We start from the raw sequence: 20,636 nt of genomic DNA, 5'->3' as shown, positions 1-20,636 counted from the left end.
GCATGATGGAAGAGATGGGGAAGGGTTGACCGGAACTTAGCTCTAGAGACTAAACATGAGTTCCACCACTTCAAGCCTCCAGTAAGCAAAGTGGTGGTATTGCACCGGCTGATGAGAGTCATCTACCACCTAGTACTGTCTGGTAACATAGAGGGACGGCATTCCATGTGGTGTGGGCGCTAGAATAATTTCGCCCACCATCGTGAAGGTCCAAGCAGAGGATTTGGCTGTCACAGACCGTCCGGACTTCGCCGAAATTGGGTCCACTTGACTCAAATGTCACCCAAATGTCAGTTCCATCAGCGTTTTAGACTCCCAGGTAGCAAGTATACAGCTTGTCTGGCCTATCTGAGAGAATGTCTGTGACAACCTCAAGGACCATTTTGATCTCATCCTCAGATGAATTCTGCTCACAAAGTTGACTTAATAGTTTTAATTCCTGAATACCATTGTCCATATTAAATATAATAATTTGCAGTGTAGGTCACTAAGCGCTGGTCACAGAAATTCCCAAGTCCTTTAAGTGCATATTAGATTCAATCAAACTGACATCCCTAGTGGTATCAAGTTCTGTAATCAACTGGCCTCCCCAGCAATCCTTAATCCTCCTCACCTTCAATGAACTTATTGATGATCCACAATCTTCAGATAGAATTTTTTTGGATGTCAACTTTCTTAATTAACTGCATAGTATTTTACAATATCAGAAAATTTCCATCTAATTGAGCATAGTTGTCACTTTTACCTGAAGGCTTATCCAATCATTTCTTTGGGTTGTCTTCTCAATGATTTGCCACACTCATTTGTTCCAATGAAAGATTAGATTCCCTGCTTTTATAACCTTGGGGCAGCATAGTTCAAATGAAGGTTGATTCCAAGGGAATGTGAACTACCAGAGACAATCCACAAACTAGATGTTTCCAGCAGGTGATGAGGAGAAGCTGTCACTCTGAGTTAAGTGTGGACGAGACTTCTTTTGTTGATATCTGAGAGGCACATGAATGCATCCGAGTAGAGAGTAAGGCTTTTGTGGTTGAAAAACAAGGACCTGTTTGTCTTTGCTGAACAAGAAAATCTACTTCAGTTAAACGGTTACCCTTCTGTTACTGTGATTAATGAAAGTGTTGGTTGGGTTGCTTTGTATGAAACAACAGCTTCCTTGTATAGCCTTCTGGAATTGAATGAATTGGTAGTTACAAATGTTGGTAGGGTCAGAGGAGTGGCTCCTAGATGAAAATGTAACCCATCCTGGTATGTTCGGCTGGAGGTCTGCACAGACCCACACTTGTCCCGAGGACCTCAGGTGGGCAAAATGGATGAACATTTGAACTCAGATTGAGTCCAGGTTTAGTATAGATTATATTAATCTAATATTACAAATTTCAAGCTTCTTGTGGATTGAAAATTGTGTATTTATCTATTAAAACTGGATTTATTTCTTACTGAAGGTTTAATAATTTGATGTGATTATCCCTTTGTATAAGGCAGTGTTCAGGCTACACCTTGCATATTACATACAGGTCTGGAGGCCTCATTTTTGGAACAATGTGGAGTTGCTAGAACAAGTACAGAGAAGGCAACAACAGTGGTGAGCAGAACAAAGGGGTGCCTTGCCAAGAAAGGCTTAAGTTCTGCAAATTGCAGCTTCTGGAGACTAGGCACCTGTGAAATGATCTGATTGAGGTGTATAAGGTTTTGGATAGTTTGAGCAGGCTCAATTCTGATGGAATTCTTCCTTTTGCTCAAATTACAAACCTGAAGGGTGCATAAAATTAAATTAAGGAGAGTTGTAGAATAGATGTGTAGAAATTTGCATTTAGCCAGTGGGTAGTTGATTGCTAGAACAAACTTCTTCTTTTTTTTGACTGATGCTGTATAAGCTTGCTTTCTTGGATCATATGCCTCTACTGGTTCTCCATTTGCTGGTTTTAGCTCAATGATTTATTATTATTTTTATTATTTTTTTTTTCACAAGCTTTAAGTCCCTCCTGAAATGTCACAGATTGGTAACAACTGAGGAAATTATTCAGAATGCAACACAAGAGCTATTATTAATTCCTAAAGAAAGCCTATAAAGAACACTCACTGAAATTGCAGAATTATTGGGATTGACATGTACAGTGTCAGGAGAATGCTTCAAAGGAAATCTATCTCAATATCCAGTAAATTTCATTTCCCAAATATTAGTTCAGTCCTTGAACTTTTTGACAATTCGTATTTACTGCATAGAAATAACAGTCCCAGATTGCAGAGATCTGGGTCTTCGTGGTTATTTGCTGATCAAAACAGTTTATCTGTTGTCACAGTGTACAAATTTATTTATTTTTACAAAAATACTCTTAAAAATCAAAATGACACTAATTCTGGCTAGTCTTGTGGTTATGCAAGATGTAAATATTTCAGACTTTGCAAACCAATCATGCTGTTGTTAGATTTTAGGCACATCAGTGACTTTGATCATACTGTGCCATTGTATATTATGTTTGTACAAGTGTGCATTCGTGGACTGGTCTGCATATTGTGCAGGCTGAAAAACCTAGAACAGGGGTGGCGATCCTTTTTAAGGGTGCAAGCCAAAATTGGCTAAATCTTTTAAAAAACTGCCCTCACGTACCCCTCTGAAGGCAATATTCAAGACATTTCTTGAATAATCACACAATTTTGTCAGTACATTTCACCACTCCGACTTCAAGCAAATCGCTGTGTGAATACAGCTGTTTACTGAATGGTGTGATGTCACTGTGTGCTTGTCAGAGAGAAAGGGCGTGCGCAGGTCATGAATCAAGGTGGATTCCTCTGGAGTAATGTTTCGAAATTTGAAATATTTTTGGGATGCTCTGAATTCCTTGCCCAAAAAATTTGTACATGTGCCACCCCGACTTAGAATAACTAATGTTGCGGGGGGGGGGTGCTCCTTCTGCCCTAGATCAGCTAACTACAACCCTCGCTAAAGGAACCATAAGAAATACCTCCAGTCTGGGATAAACTTGAACCCAGACTTCTCCTCCAAACGAGTGAGACGTGGTAAATATAACCATTATACTGTTACAGAGGATGCCAAACTTTTGTAGAAAAGGAACATATACCATAAAACTAATGCAGAAAATTAATGCTAAAATTATAGCTGTACTTGGCAAGGTGCCAATACACCTCTTTTTACCTAAGTATCAAAATAAAATAAAATCTTAAAAATAAGAAAAGGTTAAAGTAACACTCACCCTTAATCCAACAAGATATTAGTAGCGCTTTGATAATAAATAAATGAAATATTGCCAGGAAACTCACGTGAACTGTCTCCTCAGTGGGCCATCAGAACTTTTGAACTCCAAAAAAGATATTACTATTAGTAATGGCCATATGGTACAAGAAAGCGTAATGCTTATGCTGCACCAGCCAAAAAAAAAAAAAAAAAGAGTAATATAATATTAATAAAAAAATTAAATAAAATAAATAATAAAAGAAAAGGAAATAGAACCTATGCATTTCCCTCCTCCTGTAGGTAACTATCCAGCTGACCTTTGAATTTCCCTAAACTGTCAGCCTTTACCACCTTTATTTCAATATATACAATCTTCAGTGCAGCCAAGTAAGTAACTTATTCCAGTAATTTATACTTCACACTTGAACAAAGCATTCCAAGTCTGGTCCAAGAATAGCCCTGTGTAATGGGACTATGACGTTCTTATCTCTACTAGCAAATGTTCAATAGGACACCATGGGCCTTCCCTGCAACCCGTCTACAATGCTCAGCGAACTGCATGTCTGACCGTATTGTAACTCCCAAGTTCCTGTCTTCCATTACTGATTTTAGTTCAACTCCACCAAGTGTACTCTGCACTTTGTTGGATTAAAGCAAAGCTACCACTTTTCTGACCATCTCTGAAGTCTACCTAGAACACTCTGAATAAGCTCTGCTTGCCGGTGATCATTAACTACTCTACCAATTTTTACATCATCTGCAAACTTAGACATCATGTCCTCTATCCCTCCATCGATATCATTTAAGAAAATCAAAAAGAACAGTGGTGCCAATACGGATCCCTGGGGGAACCCCTACTTCTTACATGAACACAATCACTGACCACTATCCAGCCCTATGTCCCTAGAGAATCCAAACAGAAAATAGCAAACAAACTAAACTCAAATTCATACCATGTGCTATAACTACTGGTAGCTTAATAAGCAAATATAACAAATGAAATATAAAATTTCAATGTTGTTGCAGCCAGTTGGCAGATCTCAACCAAATGCAAACATGAAAATTAATATTGGAAACTACATCATAACAAACAGAATTAACATAAATAAATAAATGAATTATAATGAAGTACTAGCCTGAACAGCATTCTTTAATTAACTGATGTTGGCAGGATAGTTAATGACTGAAAGCAAGGCATACTACTGCAACAAAACCTAGAAAAATTAGGCATATGGGCAGAGAAGTGGTGCAGATGGATCACAGTAATCCCAGAATAACACACGAATTGGGTGGTACCACACTGAAGGTAGTGCAGAATGAAAATATGGGGTAATTATGCAATCTGAAATGAGTTCTCTGAGCAGTGCAGACAAGCTGCTAAGACAGTGCATGGCATTCTGTCAATGACATACAGAAATTTTGCTGGTAGGGACCAGGAGTAAGTTATATAAAGCAGTGTTCAGGCTGTACTATGAATATTGCATACAGGTCTGAAAGCCTTCTTTTAGGAAGCATGTGAACATTTGGAATAGGTGCAGAGAAGAGCAACAAGATTAGTCAGGTACACAAAAGAGTACTTTTACCATAAAGGACTTCAATTCTGCAAATTGCAGTCCTTAGAAACTAGATATATGTTAGAGATATTGAAGTATTTAAGGCTTAAATGGATTGAGTAAACTAAATGCTGATATCATCCTTATAAATTCTTGGACAACAGACATAAATTTAAATTGAAAAAAGGATGGTTGCAGATAGATGTGTGAATATTTGCTTTCAGCCAGTGGGTAACTAACTGGTGGAATAAACTTCCATCTGATGTTGTGGAAGTGAGTAGTTTAAATAAATTTAAGGAAAGATTAGACAGGTACAGGGGATAAACAAAGAGAGGTAGGGAGGATTTTTTTTATTTTTTATTTTTTATGTTGCTGTATAAGCATAAATTTTTGCTTCCTGCATTAGTTGCCACTACTATTACTAACTCCCTCCACCCCCGAATTCTAAACTTAGGTATACTGACAACATCCTAGTGATAAGACAATCACTTGCTTGAAGGATTCTGTTAGCATCTGAATTCTCAAAACTTTAGTGGCTCCTGCAAGTTAGTGACGTGGCGCATTATAACCATAGTTGGTTTTGTGTCATAAAAATCAAAACCAATCAACCAATACTGCAAGTTAAAGTGAAAGAAGTTAAACATGTCTCCATTCCTAGATGTTTACACTGTTGCGAAATCTCCTCTGTTAGAACCATACCAAAAACTGAATGACAGGTAAACTCAGGTATGCTAGACAGTCACACCATACTCAAAACTAGCAGCAACAGTCTCTTGCCCCTTAAGCTCTCAGTACCTCTTAGTGGGATAACTGGAAGCAGAGCTCAACTACAAAAAAAAAAAAAAAAAATGCATGTCTAACTAACTATTCTCAAGACATTAACTGAAATCACCTCCACTGCCTGTCAACAGGGAGTCATATTAGGATACCATTTGTTCCTCACATTGGCAGCAAGATTGCTCATTTCAGCATTAAAACAAGGCATACAACCTTCAAGTGGAAGAAGATATTGAAACAGCTCCTTCAACCTATCCCAACACTAGAAGAGTGGTTTAGAAAGTTCACTGCCAGTGTAATGCAGTCTACATGATCAGTCTTATCTGAAAACAATTATTTATTAAAATAGACTTTATTATTTTTATTTGGCATACAGAATTCACGTATTTAAGTGACTTTTTTTTTTTTTTTTTTTTTGATTTGGTAGTTGTTGGCGCATCGGCTTCTATGGCCATATTGCACCTCCCAAGGTTTTTGCAGTACTTTGATCCAAGCCCGAGGCGGGAATCGAACCCGCGACCTTTGGGTTGCCGGGTATTTAAGTGACATATCATTGTTTATTTCTCTCATATTGGTATTAGCATTAGTTGAGGCATATAATGCAAGAAAGCAAGCTTATACAGCATCAGCCAAAAGAAAACAAAAAAAAAGAAACTTCCCATTTCACCCATCCATTCACTCCAAAAGTTTGTCCAGTTCTTCCTTGAATTTATTTAAGCTATCAGCTTCCCCAATAACAGATGCAAGTTTAATCCAGCAATCAACTACCCACTGGCTAAAGGCAAATTTTCACACATCTATTCTACAACTGTTTCCTCAGTTTGAATTTATGCTCCCTTAGGTTCATAATCTGAGCAAGAGGAAGAATCCCATCAGCATTGGGCTTGCTCAAACTATTCAAGGTCTTATAGACCTTGATCAGATCACCTTGCCGGTGCCTAGTCTCAAGACACTGCAATTTGCAGAACTTAAACTTTTCTTGGTAAGAGCACCAATCTTGTTGCTCTTCTCTGTACTTGTTCTAGCAACTCCACATCCTTCCTAAAATGAGGCCTCCAGACCTATATGCAGTACTCAAGGTGTGGCCTGACCATTGCCTTATACAAAGGGATAATTACCTCCTTATCCCTGATAGAAAAATTCCTGTATATCATTTACAAGACCTCATGACCTGGTCTGGCAGCCTGTCTGCAATGCTCAGAAAACTTCATATCTGATAGCACAATTACCTCCATGTCTTTGTCATTCTTCACTACTCTGAGTGTAGTACCACACAGTCGGTACATTTCTCTATAATTCTAATATTTCTGATAAAATATAATTTCTAATTCTAATATTAATTCTAATAAAATATAATATATAACTCTGAATAAAAATAGATTCTCAGTTCGAAGTGTTTTTATACTTCCAGTAAAAAGGAAACAAGGAATGGTGTGATGATGTACACGTTCTGTTCCAAAAATTTTCACATTTTTTCAAAAAGTCACAAAAAATTCACAATAACTTTGCTATTGATTGATGATATCAATCAAATTGCCCACTCAAAAGTTGAAATGCACAAGATGCCTTCTGTTTAACTGGCTGGCTTTAGCTAGATAAACAGGTGATTTATGGATTACTGTGTATAGATGAGTCTGAACATGGTGTGACAAGGCAACTTTCTGTAGCACTGCAATTTCAAGATACAAAATCAGTCCCTTAATTGTTTGATCACACCTCATGCAGGACTCCAGTATAGCCCCATGCATATCCTAATGACTTAACATATTTTGTTTCTAATAGCAATAGTAATTGCCATATAGTGCATGGAAGCCAGGGGCTTTTTGCTGCACTGGCAAAAAAATAAAAAAGTAGATAAGAAAATACAAATTATATGCTTCCCTCCTTACACAGCTAACTATCCAGTTGGCCTTTTGAATTAATCAAACAGTCAGCCTCAACTACCTGCGAGGGCAACTTGTTCCAACAATCAATGACTTGCTGGCTAAAAGAAAACTTCCTACAGTATAATCTAAGCCTCTATCCCTGTAATTTGAATTTATGGTACCTAGTTCTGGAATTCTTTATAACAGTGAGAATTCCACCTTCATTCATTTTACTAATCCCTCTCAGAGCCTTATAAACTTCAGTTAGGTCACTTCTGAGGTGCCTGGTTGCCAAGCTCTATAGCCCAAATAATCCGAGTCTTTCCTCATATGGTCGTCTGTCTGCTAATCTCACTATTGGAGTTGCCCATCTTGGGACCCTATCAAGAAGCTCAGTGTCTTTTTTTCAGATGAGGTCTCCATACTTGAACGCAGTATTCCAAATGTGGTCTTACAATTGCCTAATACTATGATCTCCCTATCTCTGCAGGATAACATTGAATAAATCATCGATAGGACACCATGTACTTTCCTGGCTGCCTGTTTAAACTGTTCAGAAAACTTCATATCTGCCAGTAGAGCCAATTCCCGACGTACATAAGTCGGAATTTCCCTAAATGCTTATGCAGCACTCGCAACTGTGTGTGCTGAATTTGATTGGAGCAAAAAAGAAATGTTCGACGAACATATAAATAGAATTATTCATTCAATTTTTTTTTTCTTGTGCAGGAAAAATTACAAAAATTTCAAAATTATAAAATTACAAAAAGAGAGAGGAGACAGGCATAACGTCAGCAAGTTTTTACCCTTCAAGCATCATTGCCAGATTTAACTCTCCAGCTGATAAGCACGCTGGAGAAGTTGAGGGCTGTGGAAATTTAGAAGAGTTTTTTTTCATCACATCGCAAAATTTCTCTGTAGCTGCAGAATCGGCACTGGTGACTTCACCACATTCTTTAATATTTGGGAAACCAGCACGATGCTTGAACCTATGAAACCACCTGTTGCTTGCTTGGCTTGGGATTCGTCGTACTTGTCCTTAATATCTTCATAAATACTCGTTGCTTTTGCTTGAATGGCCATTGGACTCAAGAGCACTTTGCTTCTGAATCTGATTTTCCATCCATATTATTATTATCTTTTCCATCTTCAATATAGCACCTGAACGCTGTTTTGTGATCACTGTTGATCCTTTAACATGTTCTTTTATACGCACACTGTCCCTTAAAATAGTATTCGCTGTTGAAGCAGCAAGACCTAATTTCATGCAATAGATAACAAACTTTGTCCTGCTTTGTAATTTCTTAATTAATCATCGTCGTTTCTAAATCAATTTTGTTTGGTTTCCTAGCACTGGCAGCCATTGCACTTTCCGCTGGTCACTTTCTCTTCACTATTGTAATAAGTAAATAGGAATGAAGAGAAGATTCCGTGAAATTTATTTATGTTTTTATATGATCTAAGATTTTAGTGAAGGGGAACTCATTTCACCATAATATCATAACGTAAAAACCCACAGAATTCCAGTTATCAGTATTATCGCAAATGCAATAAGATGAAGTTTACTACCCGTTTATAATAGATTGCACTAACAGAAAAGCCCAATAAACCAGAAAGTGCAAATTGCTTTAATGCTTTTATGGTAGTCACCTCCAGGAATGTGTTTTAGAAAAATATCACAAAGGCATTCAAAATTGATTCTTATAACAGAACATATGATAACAATGAAAGTGTAGTGCAATTTCCATTATAAAAATGACCTTTTAGAGAGACAAATAGGTTAGTTATGTTGCGAAAATTTCAACTTCCGAGGTCTTGGAATGAATTACCAAAAAAAAAAAATGTGTTATTGGGTTCACATTACAATATTTTCACAATACCTCCATTTATTCCTACAGGATGCAAAATACGTTTCCACGATATTTTAGTTTGCACTGGCCAGCAAAAACTTACATAAAGGGGGAGTGGCCGTATTTGTAACTCCCAGATCTCTTTCCTCCTCTACTGTTTTTAATTCAATTCCACCAATTGTATAATTTATTTGAGGGTTGCTATTTCCCAAGTGTAAAACCATGTATTTAGCAGCATTGAAACATAGCTGCCACTTCTGGCCATCTTTGAAGTCTGTTCAAGTCATCCTGAAGGAGCGCTGCTTGGCACTGATCATTAATGACCCTGCCAACCTTTATGTCATATGCAAATTTTGACATCACACCTTCTATCCCTTCATTGGTGTCATTTATGAAAATGAGAAACAGCAGTGGTCCAAGAACTAATCCTTGAGGGACCCCACTCCTGACGTTATGCTAATCTAAAGAATATCCATTAATCACAGCCCTCTGCCTTTTTCCCTGCAGCCACTCAGCAGTCCATCTTTGAACCTGAATAAACTATGCTGAAATTGTTCCCTAAATCCAGCTCATCAGTACTATGTCAAAATAGCCTATTAAGTTAGTTAAACATGATTTTGGCCTAACAAAGCCTTGTGTGTCATTCAGAATGCTATATCTACTAAATGTCTCCGGATTTCACTCTTAATCATTGCCTCTAAGATTTTTTTTTTTTAACTCTGTTATTGATTAATATAGGAAAATTAATTTAAATATTTATTTTGCCTAACTAAATATTAGAGTTCTAAAATACTTTAATGAAATTATAACACAACATTGGCAAGTTAACAATGAATAGAGTTGCAATTTTTAAAACTTCAAGGTTTCTGGAACTCAAAAATTCTGTTAGTAAATTAACTTTTACTTTTCACATATTCTGAGATTCTCAATTGTGCAAGATTTATTATCTGTAAACTGGGGTGGAGGGAGGGGAGAATGGTGTGAATTTATTAAACATATTTTTATTATTAGTGTCTGTATTTCTTATTTATAAATTCATAATAAATATTGTCAGGTTATTTTTATTTTTATTTATTTTTTTTTTATTAAAGGAGGAAAGGGAGTGATAATACATGGTTAGCCCTTAACTATGATTTAAAGGAAATTCAAAAATACTATTACACAAAGTAATAGACTTTTATATGTTTATTGAAGTAAACCACATCAGTTTCCCATTAATACATTGACATTTCAAGGCTCATCTGAACCTAGTCATCAGGCCTGTGAAAGAAATCAAATTAGCAATTATAAAAGGATTGCATTATGACGTTACATTAACGAATTTTAATACAATATTGTAAAGAATTTAAAGTAATTAAGATAAATTACTTTAAATTCTTTACAAAATTACAAAGAATATTTTATGAGAAATTCTCCTCAAAGAATATTGAGAAAAATTTAAATTTGGAAAGCAAAGGACCACCTGTGTTATAGAAAGGAGGTGCACAAAAAAACAGAAAATTATGGTAAATTAACTTTGATGGGGAGGGGTGAATATGGAAGTAAAATCTAAAGAAAGATTATTATCAAGTAAGTAAAATTGGTGAAGCCTAATAATTATGGTACAGATCCAATTCCATGAAAGTGAAAAAATTTAAAATACAGAATTAAGGATGTATTTATATGGATTACAGAGAAACATATCTACTCAGATAAAAAAAAATTATCAATGAATTAAAACAGATTAGAAAGGAATAGGCAGGTTATTTATCAGAAACCTGCAGCGGTAGTTGTTTCTTCACTTTTTCCATTATTACTTCTTGGTCAGCTTGATATCGATGGTTTGTTGATGATTTTGCATCTACATTCACACGTGAGGAATTCTTTAGGGATGTGGAGGTCAGAAGCTTATCAAACTCTAACAGGGAGCTAAATGATTTCGTAATAAGTTAATGCGCCAATAAAATCCAAACCAAATCGGGAGGAAAGTGGAAAAGAAATTGTTGAAGTTAAACATAAGAAAGGTATCTGAGTAGGATGGAATCTATCCAATTATATTAAGGGGGCAGCAAAGGAAGTAAGCAAACCCTTAGCCATAATTATGAGAGCAACCTTGGATTCAGGGAGTTCTCCACCAACTGGAGATATGCTAATGTATTCCCACTTCACAAAGGGGATCAAAGGATGACACAAGTAATTACAGACCTGTTAGTTTAACTTTTGTTCCAGGAAAAATAACTGAGTCACTGGTTAAAGAAGTAATGCAGGATTATCTAGACAGGACTGCAGTTATACTTCAGGCAGCATGGGTTGGCTTATTAAGGGGAAATCTTGTCTGACTAATGTGATTGGATACTACAATGTGTTCACAAAGGAACTGAATGCAAAAAATAATATTGATATCATATAGAGTCAACCTCCATATAACACGATACTTCTACAACATGGTTTAGCTCTAACACAATTGATAAATTGCAGCAATCCTCTCAACACATTACTTAAATAACATAGTTTTGCTCTAACACAATTAGAGAATTTCAGTAAACCTCGTAATAGGGTATTTGTGAACTTTTGTGCGGGGAAATTCCTGTTATTATGTTGGATGTAATTTTTCAACATTTCACTCTTTTTGAATCCCCGCAGTTGACTTGCTAGTCAAAAAAAAATAAAAAATTATTCAGAAATCCCTATATTTTATTTTGTTGAGAAATCCCCGTGTTACGTTCTGTTCTATTGAACTTGTGGAAAAAGTCATCCAAATTGTTGAATGAAAGAAGTTGTTAATACAACTTCTTTCATTCAGTCATTAGATCAAGGCATTATATTCATCTTTAAAACTCATTACATCAGAAAATCGTTACAATAGATTTTGGAAAAATTTGATTCCAAATCTGTTGAAGTGATGGAAGCAGTTTTCAATTGTGGACTATATCGGAATCATAGCTTTATCACTCAAAGTAAAACCAACCGTCAACATTAACTGAGTGTTGGAAAACTGCATGGCCAGAGTCAATTTATTCAGGAAATATGGTTGACCGCAGAAAATGTAATTTATAGACAATATATGCAGAGCAACATGGCCTTAGTCGCCAATGCTCCTAAAAAAATAAAAAAAGATATGATGACTGAACACGTATAAGAATTACTGGTAGAAAAAGAGGCTGGTGAAGCGGATTTGGTGGAAATGGCATCGGAGGTAAACCAAATCAATTCAGAGGATGATAGCACAGATGAAAATTCTAAACTTCCAAATTTACAATAAGAGGCATACGGGAAAGCATAAAGTTAGCCGAGCAATTAGAATCTTATTTTTTGAATGCAGATTCTTGAATGAAAGGAGCCCAAAGTTCAAAAGGGAGCATTACAAATGCTTCGTTCCATACGATGAAATTCACAAAGATTTATCAAGCAAAAGCAAACCCAGATTACTGATTTTTTTATTAAAGAGAGCAGAAGATACACGAAATCTATAATGATGTAATTTTGTTAGTTTTGTTAACATTTTGCACTATTAATGAAATAGTGTATTTTTGTTAGCTTTTGAAACATAACCCCCATTTTTGTACTTTTTCTTAGTCCTGTATAACACGGTTTCGCACAACACAACATTTTATAGGAACCTAACTACTGCATTATACGAGGGTTGCCTGTACATGGATATCAGGAAAGCTTTTGATACTGATGCACATAAAATACTGAAACAGTGTAGCATTAAGGGGAAGTTGCTGCTATGGATAAAGGGGTGATTGAGTGGGAGAAGATAAGAGTGGTAACAAATGGACACTGCTCTTCGTGGACTAATGTTATTATTAGAGTCCTCCGGGGTTTGGCTTTGGACCCATTGTTGTTTTCTATATTTATCAATGATATTGATGAAATGAAGACATATCAGGCTTAATGTCGAAGTTTGCAGATAATACAAAGGTTGGCAAGTTGGCTAATGACAGGAGTGACAGTATGCTACTGCAACAGGATCTAGAAAAGTTCGGTGGATGGGCTAAGAAATGGCAATTGAAGTTTAACATTGACAAATGAAAAATATTGCATATAGGTAGCAGTAACACCAGAGTAATACACCAACTATATGGTGCTACACTCCGGGTAGTGGAAAATGAAAAATACCTCAGGGTAATTGTGCATTCAGATATGAAATTCTCTGAGCAGTGCAGACAGGCTGCCAGGATAGCTCATGGTGTTTTGTTAATGATGTACAGGAATTTTGCTAGCAGATATAAGGAGGTGATTATACCATTGTATAAGGCAATGGTCAGGACACATCATGAGTACTACATACAGGTCTCTCATTTTAGGGAGGATGTAGAGCTGCTGGAACAAGTACAGAGAAAGGAATGAGATTGGTGAGAGGAACAAAGGGGTGTTCTCACCAAGAAAGGCTTCAGTTCTGCAGATTGCAGCATCTGGAGACTAGGCACCTGTGAGGAGATCTGATTATAGTGTTTAAGGCATTGAATGGTTTGAGCAAGCTCAGTGCTAATGGGATTCTTTCTCTTGCTCAGATTATGCATGTGTGCATAAATTCAAGTTTAGGAAGAATATTTTCAGAATAGATGTGCAGAAGTTTGCTTTTAACCAGCAAGTGGTTTATTGCTGGAACAAACTTCCATCTCTGTTTTTGTGGAAGTTTATAGCTTAAATAAATTCAAGGAACAAAGTATTGGAGAGATTGGATAGGTGAAATGGGAAGAGGTTTTTTTTTTTTTTTTTTTTCCGCTGATGTTTCTTGCATTATGTCCCATTGCTAATTCTAATGCTTACTCTACAGTTGCTAATTTGATTTCTTTCATAGAGCTAATGACAGGGTTCAGTCAGCCTCGAAATGTTACCAAAGTATTAAGTGTAAATTGATGTGATTCATGTCATAAACATTTAAAACAGTCATGTATAACAGTGGGGGTGTTTTTTTTTTTTTTTTTTCCATTTCCTTTTAATCATAGTTAAAAAGAAATAAATTTTCATTTATATTCTGTATGGCCACTGCATCTTCAGAGAACTTGTGAATGATATCTATATGACAGGTGATCTGCAGGAAGATTATAAGCAAACAATAATTATTATCATAACTAAGATGAAAAAAAGCCTAGCCTAGATTTCAGCAGACTATAGAGCAATAAGCATTATAACACATACTTCTAAAGTTCTATTAGGGGTGATATTGAGAAGGATAAAGAGAAGACTGAAGAATGTGTTGGAGATATTATTGTAGAGTTCTGTAGGCATATTATCCCTTCCACATGTATTTCCATTCTTTATTCTGTTTACTGCTTCTTCTTTTTCTTTCCTTATAATTGATGGACCAACTTCCTCTGGGATATGCATTCCCTTGTAACTGCTCCTTCATGCAGCTTTTCCCCATATTCTTTTCATCTTTCCATGATGTCTTCTTCCTCATATAATATTTTATTGTTGTTATCTTTAACTCCTCCTGGGACTTCTTTCTTTATGATATCATGCATTCTGTTAGTGTCACATCTTTTATCCAGGTCCTCAATTTCCTTACACTTTTCTTCGTTCCATTTTTGCTTTTCCTATATACATCTTTTTCTTAAGTTTAACTTGTACTTTTTGATTTTTGAGTTTAACCTGTACTCCTCTCTATCACTTCTTTTCATCATTCTTCTCTCTTTTGTCATGCTTAGGGTTCCTTCTTTATTTCTTTTGATGTACTATTTTCTCCTCAGCTGTTTGCTGTATAATTCCTTTAAATCTTTCCATCTTTCATCCAGTATGCCTTGTGTTGAGTTGCTAGCTTTGATTTTTCTCTTTAGTTTATCATTAAATAGCAAAAATTGCAATTTTTGCTATTGCTGTCTTTTTTAGCTTTATCCTCATCCTACAGACTACTGGGTTTTGATCTGACCACAGTCTGCAGTGAGCATAGCTTTGCAGTTCTTCATAGTATTTTTATATATCTTGGTTATTATAATGTAATTCCATAAGGTGAGATCCAAGTGTGCCTGCTGTTACTTTTTCTTTTGCTCACACCAGGCGTTACCAATCCATAAATCATATCTGTTGCAAAATTCTGCTAAATGATTGTCTTGTTCATTCCTTTCGTACTTCCAGTAACCCATTTTAATCATGTCTTTAAATTTCTTTTTTTCATCGTGACTTTCTTTAATTATTAGTAGAATTTGTTTATTTCTTCTTCGGCACTGTCTGAAGTTGGTACATATAACTGGATTATGAATAGATCCCTCTCCTCTTCCTCTACCCTCGTTACAGTTATTCTTTCCGAAATTCTCCAGATATCCTTTATTTAACCAGTTGTACCATCTTTCATGATAAAACCAACTCCTCTTCTTTTAATTCTTCCTCCTGCAGTTAAGATTCTGAAAGTTTCTTCTACCCAAATTGTTATAGCAAAATCTTTGTTTTCTTCTCAAAAGGTTTCTGATATTTCCATTATTTTTATATCCACTCTTCATTTCCTGACACATATTAGCTAATTTGCCTATTGTATTCATACCTTGAATGTTCCATGTACCCATCTTCCATCCTCTCCTCTCTTTCTTTTCCATGTCTTCTACTGTTATTGCTTCATGGAGTAGCCAATTTTACCTGATCAGCCTCCCAGGGAACTGAAATGCACTGGTGGCCAGTCAGGTTTCTTTCAAAGCTTTATTTTTATCTTAAGCTTTACGTAAGAAGCTTTACCTTTTTAAAAGTGTCTTCAAGGTACACTTCTGCAGAAGTGTACCTTGTTCACAGAAATGTGGATCTGCTTCATGGCCCATGCCCACCAAGCCATTAAAAAGGGTGATGGCCTCTACTATCCTAGTTGTTATCCTAATTTTGAACTGTTTGTTGCTGGTCTATATTAGCTACTGTTTTATTTCAGACTGAAATATTAGCAATACAGCAGTGCCTGGTCCCCCAGTGATGTGAAAATTTTCTGTACAGTTAACATAATGATAGTGCAACTTATAAGAAATTAGTAAAAATGAACATATTTGAGAAATATGGATGATGGGACAAGTTATTACTGTAGATAAACTGTTGATTGAGTGGCTGGAGATAGAGTAGTTATTATTGGCTGCTGCTCTTCATTGATTAACATTATAGTCCCTTGGGGTTTGGTGCTTGGCCCTCCCTGTTTTCAGTATTTATTAGAGTATTGACAAGGAATATCAAGTTTAACATAAATAAATTTTCTGTTTATACTCCAGGACGACCAAACAGTCAGAGGAGTTCACAAGATAGACAGAATACAAGAAACAGCACCGTATTTAGCAGTCACAGGCTTGAACCCTGGTCACTCAAGGCATGTGTACTTATGCACCCACGCGCATGACCACTCGGCTATGGCGGCCCACCTGTTTGCTGATCATGCAAAGATGGGTAGGGTGATTAATGACAATAATCAAGGTCAGAGTATGATACTGCAACAAGATGTAGATGAATCAAGCAGGTAAACTGAAATGTGGCAATTGAGGTTTAACATTGATAAAGGCAAGGTGAGTCATTTGTGTAGCAGTAATTCCAGAATAACATTCCATTTGAGAGTGGTACCACACTCAAGGCAATGGACAGTGAAAAAGACCTAATTTTACAGTCCAACACAAAATTCTGTGTGCAGTGCAAACAGGCTGATAGAAGATCTAATTAGGTTCTATCAATTTTTGATATATACAGGAATTTTTCCAGCAGGGACAAAGAAGCAGTTATTCCATTGTATAAGGCAATGGTTAGGCCACGTCTTAAGTACTGCATACAAGTCTGAAAGCCTCATTTTAAGAAGAGCATAGATCTGTTGGAACAGATGTAGAGAAAAACAAGATTAGTGGGTAGCACAAAAAGATTTTTTTAGAAAGACACGTTCGTGTTTATTTTTTTAGATGGAACATACATTTAAATTGGAAATGGATGGATGTATAGATGCATGAAAATTTGCATTCAGCCATCTAGTAATTTATTGTTAGAACAAACTTCCATTTGGTGTTGTGGCAGTCTATAGTTGAATAAATATAAAGAGATTGGACAAATTATTAGAAGAGTTAGGCAAATGAAGTGGGTATTGTTTTTGTAGATGTCTAAGCTCCTTCTTTGCATCATTTTGCCACTACTAATACTGGAATAGATGTAGATGACACTATACTGAACTGTTACATGATAATTAAAGCTCAGTGATTCCTTTGTAGTACTACTTAGCCAGCTCCCCCCACCTCTTAGAAAATCCTGGGGCGGCTGCTAGTGATAGTTGGGCTTCAGTACAGAGGTCGTTGGTATATGTGGTGATGTAGTGGTATGGAAGGTGGTGAGAAATATTAAAAGAAGAGAAATGCAAAAGAAAATTTTGAGCATATGATTAGAACAATAAAATAATTGCTGGTAGTTGCATACATTCGGTTCAGTGAATGAATGTTTCACTGAACCGAATGTGTGAATATGCCATATTATGAATAATATACTGAAAGAAGGGTATGCCTGTGATTAGTTACCTCCTTTTTTCAAATCTCTGGTCCAGAGATTATTGGGTGGGGGGGATAGTGAAAGCAATCGTGAAAGTTTTTCTTGTAAAGCACAGATTTTTTAGATTACTTTCTAACAACAAAATTAATTTGTTTTTATTAAGAAAAAAAATTTCTGAAGGGTCTTTTGAGACAACTGTTTACTTACATAGATTTCTAATTTTCAGTTTAGGACCATATCAATGCCATCTGAGGGGCGTTCAGTAAGTTATCTACCTTAGCTATAAATATGCTTGATATATTAAAAACTAGTTTTTATCATACTCTCATAAATGTCTGTATCTTATTTATACAGGTCCAACTCAATACAATTAAGTATGGAAGAACAGAATAGCCTGTCTAATGGAAAACATGGTGTAACGAAATTGGACCATCTGGCCATCATCAAATTTTTGACAAAGGAAGGGAATGGATTAAAAGTTATTCGTGAATTTATGAAAGTTGTATATGGTGATGCTAGCACTTCTAAATGCCAGATAAAATTTTTGACTAAGCAGTTTAAATGGGGTTGAGAATCCATAGATGACCCTTGCCTCACACAACTAATGTGAGTGAAAACTCCAGAAATGTGGGGGGGGGGTTAAGACCTGGTTATGTAAGTAATTTGATTGCCAATAACATTTCTGAGTTCAGCACCTCCGTAGCCAGGTGGGCATGAGCAGCAGTGCGTAGCACGCGCTTCTTGATTGGACCGGGGTTTGAGCCCATGACCACCAAATACGGAAGATGCAGAAAGGTCAGGAAATGACCACTGCATATCCCCGGAGCAGTATGGCCTTAATTGCTAATGCTCCTAAAAACCAAATAACAACAACATTTCTGAGTTGGGTACTGGCCATCTTCCTTGTCACAATGGTCATTTCTTTCTTACTGGGATCAATAATGCTCTCATCTCTTCAGAAACAGTGCAGTACTTACATTTTTAAGAAAAATTTTCATGCATGATGAAGATCCACGGTGGTTTCTTTTAAGAATTGTAACTGGATCAGTAGTCTGTGCAATGGAAGCATCATGGCTCAGCACCACCCAAAAAAATTCAGGACTCACCCCCTCTGCTTGGGAAGATCATGTCCACCATTTTTTGGGATATGAAAAAATTCTCAAAAATTTAAGAGGTGCCATAATAGAAGAAACAAGAAGGAAATTGACACAAGGTGTCTTGCTGCACTGAGAAATTGCCAATTCCAGGAATTAAAACCAATTGATCCCCTTCAGATATTTCCTCTCCAAAAATCTGTAGAAATGCCTGCTTGAGGCATCAATTTTCAAGGGATGATGATCTCGAGGAGTCTGTAAATGGCGTGTTTTTTTTTTTTTTTTTTTTTTTTTTTTGTTGTTTTTTTTTAAGCACTCTTTGCCCTCAAAATAGAGGGGAGATATATTTTCCTCAAGAGTATACGCCATATTTACAAATTTAAGATGAACCCAGGTTTAGAAGCTGAAACTTGGGATAAAACATTTTATTATATATATCTGAAACACAAATTTTCAAATGCTTACTAAACAAAATGTCAGTGTAGAACAAATTTACTTGTCATAGAATTCCAAAAAACTTGTTGTTTTCATCATGAACTTTTAATTTGTTCAAAGAATGCCTCATCTTTAGTGTCAATGGTACTGCTAAGTCCACAGCAATGCAATGCCCTTGAGGTACTTGGTTGTCCAATATTTTGTAATATGAGATATAAATAGTGCAATATAATTTCAGTAATCAAATCTCCTTAAAAACTAAATACTGTGGATACTTGAGTACAGGTCAACTTTGAGTATAATTTGACCCTTATTTTTGAGCTACAAATACTAAGTTGATATTAAAAAATATGCTTTGAAGGCTTAGCCAGTGTTGCCTGAATGCTTTACCCATTTCATTGTGCCGAATTTTGGCACAATGAAATGGGTGAAGTGTTCAAAGCTCTTTGATCTGAGACATTTTTCGGTAGTAGATGAATGGAATATTTACATTAATGTATTTTATGTGGTGCATTTTTGTGGCCTTTGTAGCTCTCTGACTATGGGAATTTACTTACGCATATTGAATAGTGCTTTAAGGCATCATTTTAATACACAGTAAACTCATGAAGAGAGCAAATGAAATTTACAATACATCATCATTATTGTAACATCTCACAACAAGTTGCCTAGCCCTTCAGTTTTGAATAAATAATGCTTCCCAAATAAAGAAGACTCTTGTTACTTATTCTCAGTTTAAGTGCCAGGACCCCGGTAGTACTGTTTTGCATTCATTCTTCATTTTGTTCATTCTTCAGTGGGTGGATAGGCATTGTTGAGTGTAAGATTAGATAATCTGGAACTGAAAAAAAATTTCACAATATGAGATGTTATTGTAGTGCTGCCATATTGCAAACTTCATTTGCTCTTCATAAATTTATCCAATACATATTAATGTGTTTTATAAAATACATTAATACATTTTGAAAGTATTTGAAAAATTGCACAACAAAATTAGTAGTCATCCAATAATCAATGCATTGCATTCACTCTGTAAAGAACTGAGAAGATTAATTTCTCTCTTTATATGGAAACCTGACATGACCTATATATACACAGGGGTGGCTCGTCCATAGGCACTGCAGCACCCCCAGCTATTTAAATCTAGATATACAGTGAACAGAGTTATATGAAATTTTGTGAAGAACAATGCAACGCAATGAATATTTTTATTAACAGGACCCACATATAGTATGCGCATCCTCTATTTCCAGTAATCATTTCAATAATAAACGAATAAAAACATGAAATAGTGTCCGACTTTGAAGTTTAATTAACTGTAGTCCTCACTGTGCACCAGGCAGTGACACATTTTGCGCCGAGTGGGCTAGCCGGGTGAGTAAAGTGCCTGCCTGGCAACCAAAGGTTGCGGGTTCAAATCCCGCCTCGGGCTTGGATCAGAGTAGTGCAGAGAC

At 36.1% G+C, this 20,636-nt stretch overlaps 1 protein-coding gene across 2 annotated transcripts in view; it reads left to right on the top strand.

Moving 5' to 3' along the window:
* LOC150090887 (uncharacterized) overlaps positions 1–20,636 on the top strand; it is a 98,277-nt gene that overhangs the window by 24,257 nt on the left and 53,384 nt on the right. Inside the window, exon 3 of one of the 2 annotated variants that reach the window (XM_090380516.1) lies at positions 17,880–17,915. The exons of the other annotated variant lie outside the window; for it this stretch is intronic. Within the exon in view, the coding sequence (XP_090236642.1) occupies positions 17,880–17,915 (36 nt within the window). The remainder of the gene's footprint in view (positions 1–17,879; positions 17,916–20,636) is intronic. 2 annotated transcript variants of the gene reach the window in all.

Source organism: Mastigoproctus giganteus, chromosome 1 (assembly GCF_048544385.1).
Source record: "Mastigoproctus giganteus isolate SK-2022 chromosome 1, ASM4854438v1, whole genome shotgun sequence".
NCBI lineage: Eukaryota > Metazoa > Arthropoda > Arachnida > Uropygi > Thelyphonidae > Mastigoproctus > Mastigoproctus giganteus.
The sequence above is the reverse complement of the archived record's forward strand: the minus strand, read 5'-3'. Positions and strand labels throughout refer to the sequence as shown.